Raw genomic sequence first — 14187 nt, forward strand, 5'->3', positions numbered from 1 at the left:
TATAAGATGTGTAATAGTCATCTGTTTTAAAATCATAAAATCAAGAGAGGAAATGTTCAAAGTGTACATGAACTCCATTCTAAAACAGTAATTGGAGAAGAGAAGATGATTTCCACTCAATTTTTTTTTTTTTTTTTTTTTTTTTGTAGTTCAGTCATATGCTTCCAGGATTTGACTGTTTTAAGACCTGGGAAATTTTCTGGCAACTGACATCAGGTCACTGTATTTCTGGATGACATTTGGATGTTTCAGTCATATTAGAAAAGCCACTGCCAGACTTGATTATATTTCAGTTCTTGTATTTCATTGATTCTAAGATGCAGCTGAGTTTTGAAGATGTTACAATATGTGTATTATGGTGCATCACAGTTTATTCCTAAAATAATGGTGTGTCTCCATTCAGGGACATTTTAGATTCAGTGAAATACACTGTGCCATAATAATTTGCCAGTATGCATATTCAGTGTTTTTCAAACCAGTGGCCGCTACTGAATTTAATCCTCTAAGAACTTTAAAATATGTGCTTGATTTTTAACTTAGTGGGCTTTGAAAACATCAAGTGCCTATAGAAGCTCTGGATTCTTCTTACAGAGTGAGTAAGTTAGAGCCTAGAAGAAATTGGCTTGTGTCACTAAAAGAAAAAAATAAATGGAAACTAGTCAAAATATGTCATAATCCTTAATTATTTCTCAAGAAGCTTCTCATGGGAGAATCATAGATAGCATTTGCTTTCTGTCAGGAAGTAAAACCTATTGGCAGAAGGTGACAGGGAAAAGTAACCATGGGGATAATTTAACCAGTATGAGGAGTGGAGGGAGGGAGGTAGAGATGGATCAATAAAACAAGTCTGGATAATGCAATAAAATTCACACACTACATGAAGTGATTGGCTGCTTTTACTACAATAACAAAATTCAATATTTTGATTTTTTGCTACTCTAGTTCAACATTGTTCTTTTTGTTTTTGTGTAGTCTTTACATCCCAAATTTTTATGGGTTTATTGGTTTTAGATAAAAAGAAAATCAAACCTTTAGTTCACTTTCTGATCAGTTAGCTGCAGTTCACTGTAAAGAAAGTGGGATGTTTGTCTTCTCAGAACAAAGATGTTTAATTGTGGGCCTTGTCCCGGGAGTAGTGCCACAGGCCTTTTCAACAGGGGCAGGTTTATGGTCATTGCCATGTGCTGACTTTTTGTTAGGAGCCTACCTGTCTTGACAAGCCTTACTCACTAGAGTTGTCCTGGCCTGCTCACTGTTTGGTCTAGAGGACTCGCAGGAACCTGTAGATTATGTTGGGAGTGAGTTGTGGTCAGTCAGGGGAGAGCCAGCAAGCTATGGTCACTACTATCTGTCATACTGTGTGTATAAATGTGAGTGTGTGGAAAGAGCATGATGTAAAACTTTTGATGAATTGAGTTTTCTAGTTTTGTTTAGGACATGCTTCTGCATGCTTCGTTAATAAAAATTGTAACCCTTTTCTGTTTTAGTATAAAGTTCCTTTGAAGAGAGGTCTCAAAAGTGTGTTTCTCTGTAATATTGATGGGCTAAACACTGGTTTGGTTTAGAATTGAAATAGTTATCTTAGTTATTGAGTATCTCATTTTTGATTGCTGCTTTCAGCATAACCATGTTGAAATCACAGATTGAAATGATATGCATTTGGTGTGATTTTCCTATGTGCAGGATTTGAATGAGAATTATTATATTCACTGTACTTGGCCATGTAACTGCTGCCATATTTACAGTTACCATCTATCAAAGTCACATGACAACTGTGCCTATAGAATATACAGTCATGCGTTGCTTAACAATGAATATATTGGCCGGGCGCTGTGGCTCACGCCTGTAATCCTAGCTCTTGGGAGGCCGAGGCGGGCGGATTGCTCAAGGTCAGGAGTTCAAAACCAGCCTGAGCAAGAGCGAGACCCCGTCTCTACTATAAATAGAAAGAAATTAATTGGCCAACTGATATATATAGAAAAAAAAAATTAGCCGGGCATGGTGGCGCATGCCTGTAGTCCCAGCTACCCGGGAGGCTGAGGCAGAAGGATCACTCGAGCCCAGGAGTTTGAGGTTGCTGTGAGCTAGGCTGAAGCCACGGCACTCACTCTAGCCTGGGCAACAAAGCGAGACTCTGTCTCAAAAAAAAAAAAAAAAAAAAACAATGAATATATTTTCTTGAGAAGTGCGTCATTAGGGGATTTCATCCTTGTGCAGTCATCATAGAGTGTGGTTGTGTAGCCTGCTGCAAACCTAGGCTATATTATACAGGCTACACATCTGTACAGCATTTTACTGTATTGAATACTATAGGCAATTGTAACACAATGGTAAGTAGTTTTATGTCTAAAAATATCTAAAGATAGAAAAGATAGAATAAAAATACAGAATAAAAGATAAAAAATGGTACACTTATATAGGGCACTTACTATAAATGGAGTTTACAGGATTGGAAGTTGCTCTGGGTGAGTCAGTAAATGAGTGGCGAGTGAACGTGAAGGTCTAGGATATTACTGTAGAGTTGATACGCACTGTGTTGTACTTAGGCTACAGTAAATTTATAAAAAAATTTTCTTTCTTCAATAATAAATTAACCTTAGCTAAACTGTAGCCTTTTCACTTTATAAACATCTTGATTTTTTAACACTTTTTGATTATTTTGTAATAATGCTTAGCTTAAAACAAACACATTGTATAGCTGTACAAAAATATTTTTTTTATATCATTACCCTATAAGCTTTTTTCTATTAAAATTTTTGCAGATTTTCTTTTTCTTTTCTTTTTAAACTTTTTTGTTAAAAACTCAGATACAAACACACACATTAGCCTGGGCCTACACAGGGTTGGGATCATCAATATCATTGCCTTCTGCTCCACATCTGGTCTCACTGGAATATCTTCAGGGGCAATAACAGGCATGGAGTTGTTATCTCCTATGATGACAGTGCCTTCTTCTGGAATTCTTCTTAAAGGACCTACCTGAGGCCGTTCTACAGTTAACTTTTTTTTTTTTTTAATAAGTAGAAGGAGTGCACTCTAAAATAATGATAAAAAGTGTAGTATAGTGAGTACCAGTAACACAGTCACTCATTATCAGATATTAATGTTCTATATATGATTGTATGTGCTATACTTTTATATGACTGGCAGCACAGTAGGTTTGTTTACACCAGCACTACCACAAACACAGGAGTGATGGATTGTGCTGCAACATTATGATAGCTATGACGTCGGTAGGCGATAGGAATTTTTTAGCTCCATTTATAATCTTATGCAATCACTGTTGTGTATTTGGTCTGCTGTTGACTGAAATGTTGATAGATGGTACATGACTATATAATAATATATTTATGTTTTGTGACTAAGAGAAAAGCTGCAACATCATTAATTAGAAGTAGTGGTGAGACCACATGGGGAGAGAAAATGTCTTTTTAAATACAAACTTCATTTGTATATCAGTGCTTTAGAAAACCAAATTCATAATAAGACACATAGTCACTTTAGAATAGTGATATTCAAGATGGTGACTTTCCAGGTTGGTTCCAGAACCACTCTTAAGAGCTTACGTACCTAAAGGTCTGGGCTAAAGCAATAGACTTGTTCAAAGTTGTGTGTGTGTATGCATGTATGCTCTCTTGGTTGCATGTGCACATATACACATCTAAACTACTCAGAAACCACGAGTCTTCCCTGGAGAAAAAGGATGTCATTTATAAGTGGAATGTGTATGTCAGTATAGAAAACTAAGTAAAGTTTTAGGGAGCCAGTCATCTTTTCCTTTTGAAAATAGATGTAGTAGAGGGAATTATAGAGATCTGGTCATCAGATTTTTCTCGAATCTCACACTGTTGTTTTCTAACGAAGGCTGCTTTTCTTTTTTCCTGCTTATTCTCTCTTCTTTTTCACTTTAATTCTGCTTTCTCCTCATTTTCATACTAACTACAGCTCTTCCTTATCGTGACTGCAGGTAGTGTGTCATGTGTGCAACAAGGAGAAGATGCGCACACTGGCTGGCGCAGTTTCTTCCCCAGCTGTATGTGACAGAGGTGGAAACCACAGACTTCCTAGCCCTCATCATTCACAAGGGCAACTGTTTCCTTCATCCACACCCCCACCTTCTCACACAAAGTCTGGGTTTCTTCCTCTGCTCATCTTATTTTAATAAGCTGACAGGCTAGGGAAGAGGTACTAAGTCTGAGACAAACTGTTGAGTGATGTTTTGTTACTGGCGCCTGCTGGGCTCCCGGAACCTCTGTTCAGTGTGCTTAGAGAACCTGGGGAGGGACTGCACTGCTGGCTGGCGTCCTGTGCTCAGTAACGTGTCCATGGCCTCTCTAGAGGGTGCCGTTGTACGGGGCTTTAAGTGGACTAGATGATTTGTTATCACAAGTGTTTTCTAGAATGAAAACAGCCTTTTCTAGTTATTAGTTGAAACCATATGAGTCATTTCTCTTTTTTTGGTCCCACTTTTACAGATGAGCAAATTGAGGCTCAGAGAAGTGGAGTGAATTGCTTGAGGTCACAGTTAGTGGGAGAGCTGGCCTCTCCCCACCACACTGTCATGGCTGCTTCACCTGCTGCTCTCCATGTTCCTTGTCGCCTCTTATACTTCGTGGCATTCTTGTGTAGCTTGTAATCACACTTTAAGAGATATGTCCCCAAAGACCCGTAGTTCTTGGCATGAAGATAAAGTGAATGTGTGTGTCCCCCTGCTGCTGGAGGACTAGGAACCTGTATTCCGTTCATTATTTTATGTATGTAGGGAAAGTAAAGTCATGTATATCATTCAGTAGCCATACATTTTATTTTTATTTTTTTTTTTAAGGATGAAGAGGAAGAAATCAAACTGGAGATAAATATGCTTAAGAAATATTCTCATCATAGAAATATTGCAACATATTATGGTGCTTTCATTAAAAAGAGCCCTCCAGGACATGACGACCAACTCTGGGTAGGTGGATGTTTCCTGAGTGCCTGGGCTTTCCTCTTTGGTTGTATTATGAGGATATGAAGGAAAAGGGGTGGGGAGAGGAGGAAGCAATGGGGTGTAGTAGCTGGTAGCTTCTAAAGGCTTCCTTGGCCTGTATCTCTTGATATACAGAATGTTTAGTTTGATGTTGATTTCGCATTTTATGTGGAAAAGTTAACTTTCTGTTTCCGAAATAAAAAGACACCTTCTGGAAGGAATATGACCAATAGCAAGGAAACTAGCAGCTTGAAAGCAGTACAATAAAAAACTTTATTTATGGGAATCAATTAAAATGAACCCTCAGTAAATTGCATCTTGCCTTGCCACCTAGAAATAACAGATCTCAAGAAACAAACTTCTGTCAGTAACTTATCAATAATATTAATCATAATAGTTATAATCAGTAAATTTCTGGAATTGACATATTTACCCTTATCTCTTTTTTGAACATGTTTATATTCAAGATGATGACCTTGAAATACTATCAGATATGTGGCTATCACATTAGTTTATGCTCAAGGTATTGAACTTATAAAGCAGGAAGATAGAGTAACTCTTTTTCTAATTATTTTTTTAAAAGGCCATTATAGAAAATATTTGCAAAATTAAGTAAAAGGAAAAAAACTTACCCTTATTATCATTGCCCAAATCCAATCATAGTTAAAATTTTAGCTAGCTCAATTTAGTTCATTTTCTAGGTACTTTAAACATAGCATTGTGATCATATTGTTCAAAATTTAGATATTTTAAATATTGCATTTTCTAAAATTATATAACTGCTTAAAAATAGCATTTCTTTTTTGTATTAAGCCCATTTAATGTAAAATAGTTTGAGGATGATGATGTGTGAAAAATAGAACATCTTTGAAGCAAAATGAGAAAGAATGTTAGGGAGTATTTGAATCAGATTTTTGATAATTGGGTAGTGATGAAGAACAAAATGGTCCTCCTGTGCTGTGCCCATGTGCTTATGAGAGAGAATGAGCACTTCCAGAACCACTGTACTTGGGGGTGTGCTGTAGAATGTCAGGTATTCTCAATCTCCTGAACCAAATATGCGTGGTGAATACATTGGACCATGAAATGAACTCTCAATGATTTGGATACCTCCAAAATGATCACATGTCCAGGTCTTTAGGAAAGAGGAGGTACAGCAGTTAGACTACATTTTCCTAACTTTCCAGGATATGTTAGTCACCCTGTGTCTTGTCTGCCTTGTAGCTTGTTATGGAGTTCTGTGGGGCTGGATCCATTACAGACCTTGTGAAGAACACCAAAGGGAATACACTCAAAGAAGACTGGATTGCTTACATCTCCAGGGAAATCCTGAGGGTAAGGAAAGCATACAGCCGCAGTGCCCCTGCTCATGGTCTTGTGCTTCCATTTTCAATTTCCTAGCCCCAAGTATTTCTTAGCAAAAGTTGTACTTATACCAATTATTTTCCATTTGACAACCAAGGGTGCTGTATAGGACGTTAGCTTTGGTAATATGAACTACATCATGATTTCACTGTGGCAAGTTTCTAAAGAATGTAGACTTAAAACAAAAATAGATTTTCTGTATTTCCCTGAATTTATCTTCTAGGCCATCACAACTCACCTACTGGCAGTTTTCCATTAGAGTTAAAAAGGAAATCAGAGTGGAGGGGAAGAGAAATAGTCTCTAACTATTGTTTTTATAGAAATCCTGCATATAAGTTTATAAATCAATACTAATGGCATTGTATGCTGGTTTTCAAAATCATCTTGTGGACTTTGGCATTAGCTGTTAGTATCTGTTGGAGTATTTATGAAGAAAAGTTCTAATGTTTAATGTTATTTACAGCCATTTGAAAAGCTGGCTAATGATCTTACTGTAAGTTTCTGAACTGCTATTACAGCAGCTTTTAAATGGTTCCATTCAGTAATACAGTCACCCTGACAGCACAGGCAGAGGGTTTTTAGGATTTTGAATTCGAAAGGTGCATGTGTGTTACCATTGGGTCTTTTTCCTCTATTCAGCTATCACAGTTTATCTCTCTACTTGACCCCTGAATTACACACTTAAATTACTTTGTTGCATTTCATTTACTCACCACATTTTAAAAATAAAGACTACGGAGTTAAATTGAAATCCAGTTCTGCTTCTCCCACTAAGATAAAAAAAATCTTGTAAGTAGGTAGTTATTTTTTATTTATAGGTAAAGATATCCCACTTTTTATATTTAGGGTTCATAGAGCACTGCAAGTGTAAAGACTGTCATCTAGATTTCCTAGAGAAACATTTTATTTCTTTTTATATTTATGGAGCCCTTGAAAATAGGCAGTTCCCTTAAGAAGACTAGTTGTGAGGTGGAGAGTAGGGTGGTGGGAGGACAGTCTTTTTATAGTCACGTGCAAATACCAGGCCAGGCAGGTTGGCTCAAGCCTATAATCCTAGCACTCTGGGAGGCTGAGGTGGGATGACTCCTTGAGCTCAAGAGTTCGAGACCAGCCTGAGCAAGAGTGACACTTCCATCTCTACAGAAAACAGAAAAGCTAGCCAAGTGCAGTGGGGCATGCCTCTAGTCCTAGCTATGCGGGAGGCTGAGGGAGGAGGATCCCTTGAGCCCAGTAGTTTGAGGTTGCAGTGAGCTATGGTGATGCCACTGTACTTTAGCCAGGATGACAGAGTGAGATTCTTTCTGGGGGGAAAAAAAAAAAAAAGCAAGGTCTTATCTTTTATGGCTGTCACAGAAAGCAGAGCCTAAAAGTGGGAAACTAAGCATCCCATCTTATACTACTATAAAGGAATTGAGTAACAGGACAGATGTGTTTATTACATTAATCACTAAAACTCTTAGGATGGTAGGCAGGATCGAATGGTGTTTAGGAAGTTAGATGCTAGAGTTCATCAGGCCAGGCTTGGGTTTGAGTCCTGCCTATGTTTCTACTGCATACCCTATGTTATTCAACTTTCAAGACTTAATTGTCCTCATCTGTACATTTTAGATACCAACCCTGTGAAATTACTATTGTTAGGAGAATTAAATGAGTTAGTATGTATTAATCATTTAATGTAACATGTGGATACATAACTACCTATCAGTAAATACGAGTTGTCATTATTGTCTGTTGTAAACACATACATACACACATACTTTTCTTGTGTATAATTCCAGTATGGGATTTCTCAAGCAGAGAACTAGCTTTTAATATAATATTTTAAATATATTTCAGATGTCCAAGACATTACATGTTTTTATATACCCAAGCAAGCATTGTTTACCTGTTATATATAATATGTATATTTAATCATTTTACCATTGTTGATCTCAGGCAATATTTAAAAGAAGCCTAAGTTGTTTGAGGCCCCTAATCAACTTGAGTATGGTAAATGAATACCCATCTTATTGAGATGTAGCACATCTTTTCCACCTCACTGGGCATCTGAAACAAGAGCTTTCTTCACCTTTATTTCACCTGGAATGAGAATTTTTCCTTAGGACAAAAGTATAAATTGACTAAAAAAAAATTCCTCAGGGAGAGTTAGTGTGTCTTACACTGGTGTGTGTTTATTGTAGGAGTTACTAAGAGTTGGTTTTGGTAAAGAGAAAGCAAGATGGTAAGTTGGAGGTGAGATCTCACAGGACAGGAAGGCAACCATCCCTGGCAGATTACCTGGGTTCTCAAAGACATAGTAGCTAAGTTTCATAGTGGCAAAACTTTTCCTCATTCCTTAGTAGATGTTAGATTTAGACATTATGTTAAGTTCCTCACAGGGGTGAGAGTCATAATCATGTAGGCCTCAGACATCAGTAGCAATGCTCTCTTGGGTCACCCACTGAAACCCTCTGGACCAAAAGGTTTATTAGCAAAAACAACATGTTCCTTTCAGCCCACTTCCATGTTTACATTCTCCACAGCAGTTTTCATATTTTGGTAGAAATCTGTATTTCATAATTGAGTATGGGAACTTAACGGCTTCCATAACCAATACAAAGGGACAGCCTTTGACAGTGCCTCTGGTCAGTGTGCACAGATGAGAGAGTTGTAGGATAAATGTTTCCTAGCTTTGAAACATTGATTCATTTGCTCAAGGATGAGATATTTACTGAGTATTTGGACTTAGCATGTCTGATAAAAGGAAATATTGTGGCCTGTCTTCTGGTACGGAAATAGTTGAACACATATTCCCAGGTACTTCATACATGAAAAATGTACTCATTGTTTAGAATAATTGTAACTCAAGGTAACACTGTTACAGAGCTATTAGACATACTTCAGGCAGTTTGTCATGCAGAAGCAGCAGTCCAGCAGTGTGGACAGGGAAATGGGTATTGTTTAATACATTTGCTGTTGGTAATGAACAAGATGGTATGCAGGCTACGTTTGAGAAGATGTGGCCGCTTATGTTTGTTGGTAAAATCCTATAAAAGTGTAAGTAGGAGGTTTGTGCAAATTGGAGAACAAAAATGAACTGAAGTAATTAATAAAAGTAGGAATTACAAAGGAATTAGAGAAAACTACAATTTTTCCCCCCTCTCCTTTTGCTGTTTGAAGTTATACCATGCTGAGAGGAGGGACAGCTTCCCTAACTATAGCACTATGGTACCATATATTTTTAGTGCTTTTTTCCCTAGTCAGCGCTTTGTGGTATCACACTGCATATCCTGTGTTGTGAAAAATAAACAAAGCCATTGAATAAGCTCTCTTCTGTTTCAGAGGCACACTAGTAAATGAATGTTTAGAAACTCCTTGTATTGGAAAAATTAGTATTCTAGAGCAGCTATTGTGTTTAGTTCATGTCTTATAAAGTAATGATAATAATAACCCCCCGCTCCCCCCAAAAAACAAAACAAAACAGGAAAATTGAATATATCCTTACCTCTAATCTGCTCTTTTTGGATCAAGACATTTCAGAGAAAATAGTTGCATGTGTCTTAAGGAGACTTGCTGTAAATTTGGCTGCTCTAACTAAGGACAGAACAAGTAAATGAGTTGTGAGAATGATGCATTGCTATCTTTTGAACCATATTTAGATGCAACATATGTTTTTGTTCTTCTACCACCTCTCATAAGAGACATGCTTTTGGGCTTCATTCCAGATACAAGGTCATCAAAATGTACTGTATGCCCAGTAAGGTTTGTTTCCTTGGGAAAGAAAGATATTTTATTTGAACACAAGTCTCCTGACAGTGAAATTGTTTTAAGCTTGGAGTGGAGGTAGGTTTGATGGGCATTTAGCAATTTGTCATTGTGCAGTAGGAAGACTAGACAGTGTTGAAGAGCCAGATTTTAAAACCCCTTTCTAGTTCTTCTCTTTTCCCCTGGGATGTGTTTAGTTCAAATATGCCCGTGGGGTCACCCTCTGAAAGATAGACGTTTAGCGTGGGAAAGGAACCACCCTGTACACAAATAGCACAAATTATAGCAGAGAAAAATGCAGATGGTAATCTGAAGTGTATCTTAAAGGCACAGCTGGAAAGTGGTAATGTTGCTCTCATGGGGAACCTAACTTACTGGGATGGAGGGGGTAGGGAGGAGCTTTCTGTATGTGTGGTAGTATTGGTGATGTCTTCATGGGAATGCACTAGGAGTGAATTTTATGTTCTAAGTATGAGTGCATAAAAAACTTTTGACCCACTTGTGTACTTTGTAATAAAATATATGTTCCTGGCTGTTTACTTTCGGCAACAAAGAACTAAAATTCAGATCTGTCTTTCCTATTTAGGGACTGGCACATCTTCACATTCATCATGTGATCCACCGGGATATCAAGGGCCAGAATGTATTGCTGACGGAGAATGCAGAGGTGAAACTTGGTATGTGATGCATGTGCAGTGTGATCTAATACTTGTCCTGTTGCAAACCAGCAACACTCCCTGCCCCGGTTACTTGTAGCTGAAAGTTCAGTCTAGCCTGGCTCCAGCCTCCCTTCTTTCATACTTCTCCCTCTCCTCTGTTCTCTATACAGCAGCCAGACTGATCTTTAAATCAGACCACTTTCCTGCTTAAAGTCCCTTAGGTGGCTTCCTGTTTTACTTTGGATAAATTCATATTCCTTACCCATAGCCATTGAAAGCCTGTGTAGGATCTGATCCCTGCTACTTTTCCCACTTCACTTTGTGACCTACTTCACTTCTTTCTTCCTCAATTACTATCATTTTTTTAACTTCTTGGAACTCACCTCAGGGCCTTTGCACATAATGTTTCCCTATTAGGAACACTTGACCATGGTTTTGAAGTCACAATTTTTCTTTCATCTTTAAGGGGTCTTCTCTGACCCTGTGATCTGTCTTGGACCCTGATGCTTGTTTCCTTTATAGTTCTAGTCACATTTATAATTATATCAATATTTGTTTACTTGTATTTCTGTATCCTTTACTAGAATGTAAGTTCTGGGAATGCAGTGACTAGAATTTTTTTATTCACCAGTGTATTCTTATTTAGCACCTAGTGTTAGTGACTTCAATGTAGTAGGTAAATTTCTGCATGGGTAGATAATTGCAGCCCGTGGTGTCTTCCTGAAGATGATTTTACAATGGTTCTTTTGTATTTTCTTGTTTCTTTTAGTTGGATCTGAACTTGTCATTCTACTTTCATATAATGATTCTGTCAGAGTTTTAAAGAGTTAGCACTGATTTTTCTAATACTAAGCCATCACAAGAAAAAATTCTTAATGTTAATAAGGATATAGTCCAACTTTCTTTAAAAAATTATGGTTGCTGTAGTTGTATTTTAAAAATAAAGTCATTACCATTGCTTTCCTTGCATAGTGCCTGGACTTACTGGTCTTCTATGGAGGAGAATAGTCTGCCCAATTGGACACTCCCCTCCAAGCTCAGACAGACACTTGAGTTGTTCTCATCTCTAACCCCTGATACTAGGCCCATGAGAGTCCCTGAGGAATTACTTAGTGGTGTAGGATGCTGCTACATTCTAAATTGCTGTGGAGCATGTTTAGGCTTTCTGAACTGTCTACATGGTCTGCGTGTCTCTCTCAAGAAGAGGATTCAGCAGTGAATCTACACCCTCACCAGCCCATTTCCTGAGCATATTCTGTACACACAAGTTGAATCTATGATCCATAGAAATCATTTCAACACTTTATGTAGGCCCTTTTGCATGAAGTCCGCACCTTTGCACATTCCTGCTGAGGTAGTGGCAGTGTGTGTAGTGGTGATGTTGACAGGTACTGAAGGGCAAACATTCTATTAGATTGTGGGCTTTCTGCCAACTCCACCTCCCATCTTTCAACTTTCCTCTAGACCACCATCATCATTAAATTGGATGGGACTGAGAAGTCATTGAAAAATCACTGAAAGTCCCCAAGTGCTACGGGGCGTGATCTTTGTGTATTTGCGATTTAGCTTGATTCTTTTTATTTAATGCAGTACTGTGTTATATTTCCAAGAAAACCTTTGTGGATTTCTTAATTTTTATTTGGTTATTAGTGCCATTAAGAAGCTCAGTAAAGTGGGTCTCAGTCAGGTCACCTGAGCTAGGGGCTTTTGTCTAGGGCTGGCTTGTTCTCTGAAAGCACTGAAGATTGTCCTGCATGCCAAAGGCCCTCTGCTGGTCACTGTTGGGGAAGCTCAGGGAGGCCGCTGGGTCCAGGCCTCCCAGGAGCGCCCATTCTGTTAGAATATCTTGCAGTCTTGGTGGCTTTGCTCCCGAAAGGGTGCTTCTTTCTGATGCTGCCTGCCTTGAGGATTGCATATTCACGAAGCACTGCTGTTTCAGTTTACTGCGAAGACACCTCTTCCCTCCATTACATCTTACTTGTTAATTGTGTTTCCATTTTCCTTTCTCTTCCTCCTGCAGTTGATTTTGGTGTGAGTGCTCAGCTGGACAGGACAGTAGGCCGGAGAAATACGTTCATAGGCACTCCCTACTGGATGGCTCCTGAGGTCATCGCCTGTGATGAGAACCCAGATGCCACCTATGACTACAGGGTAAGAGGCACCTGCTCTGTGGCCGTTGCTGGGCTACTGGCGTTCCTGAAGGAAGGAGGCTTTACTTACAACTGGTGCACCCCTTATTTCTGCCTGCTCTTGCCATGAAGAAGTCATGAGCACACCACTATGCATGCAGCTTTTCCAGGGTGGTATTTAGATGCTGTCTGTTTTGTCCATTCTTATCACCTCTGTTCTCACTAAGGCATATATTGGTTTCAAGATAGTCTGGAGCACTTTCCTGTGCCTAGAACTTTTCATCATGAGTAAATTAAATGTTTTTGCCCCTGTTTGCCATCCTTTTTTAACTTGAAGAATGTATTAGAATTAAATATTTATTCTTTATAAAATATTATCATTATATAGCAATAGCTTCATCTGTGTAAAATTTTAGAGATGTTAAAGAGCTTTATAGGTTTTGATTTGGTATGCAGATATATTGAAGTTACTAGAGTGACCTCTAGGGACTTGAATCAGTAATGCACTTTTTCGATTCAGGTGTAAAACCCATATTTGATAATTAGATACAGATTGACTGTGTGTATAAAAACTGTTAAAAATAAAAACCTTAATTAAATGGTTAATGTACCTGTTAATGATATTCAAAATTGAGTTCATGTCTTAACAGTCTCCAATGTATTTTAGTATTTTTTTTTATAAATAGCTAATTAGGTTTAATTTAAGCCTACCTATGCAGAGGAATTTTTATTTTATTTTTAATATGCTGAAGTATTTTAAAATAGATTATGGACTTTGTGACTTTCCACTCTTTTAATATGTCACTAAATATCTCAAAAATTTGAAAATGTTTCCAAAATAGCCAAAATATCATTATACCTAAGTAAAAGAAGTTATTTTTAGCTTCTTAATACAAAGTTCATAATTAGACCCAGCTGGTTTGCCCAAATCAATGTCTAGTTCAGGAAAATATTATTTGGCTGTTTGGCCCATGAGTTCCTTTTAATCTAGAATATTGCCATCTTCCCCTCCCTTTTATGAAACTGACGTGCTGAAGTGGCTGGGCCTGTTGTAAAATGTCTTATGCTCTGTGTTTGATTACTTCTTTGTAATGTAGCTTGTTTCCTGTAACCTGAAAGGCTCAATTACTATCAAGGAAAACCTTGTTAGAAGGTCTCCTCACAGGAGATGGGGGTGCTTTGCCTGCCTCACACCAGGAAATCTGCAGTACCATTTGTCCTGCCACTATTGCTGCCCAGGGCAGTCACTGGGATAAGGGGTAAACCAGGGGTCCTCAAACTTTTTAAACGGGGCCAGTTCACTGTTCCTCAGACTGTTGGAGGG

At 38.1% G+C, this 14187-nt stretch overlaps 1 protein-coding gene across 33 annotated transcripts in view; it reads left to right on the plus strand.

Moving 5' to 3' along the window:
* Window positions 1–14187, plus strand: part of MAP4K4 (mitogen-activated protein kinase kinase kinase kinase 4) — a 192903-nt gene that overhangs the window by 117784 nt on the left and 60932 nt on the right. For all 33 annotated transcript variants that reach the window (XM_012740468.3, XM_012740471.3, XM_012740479.3 and 30 more), the window contains exons 4-7: window positions 4826–4951; window positions 6191–6301; window positions 10662–10752; window positions 12755–12885. In XM_012740468.3, the coding sequence (XP_012595922.2) occupies window positions 4826–4951; window positions 6191–6301; window positions 10662–10752; window positions 12755–12885 (459 nt within the window). The remainder of the gene's footprint in view (window positions 1–4825; window positions 4952–6190; window positions 6302–10661; window positions 10753–12754; window positions 12886–14187) is intronic.

This window comes from Microcebus murinus, chromosome 3 (assembly GCF_040939455.1).
Source record: "Microcebus murinus isolate Inina chromosome 3, M.murinus_Inina_mat1.0, whole genome shotgun sequence".
Classification (NCBI taxonomy): Eukaryota; Metazoa; Chordata; class Mammalia; order Primates; family Cheirogaleidae; genus Microcebus; species Microcebus murinus.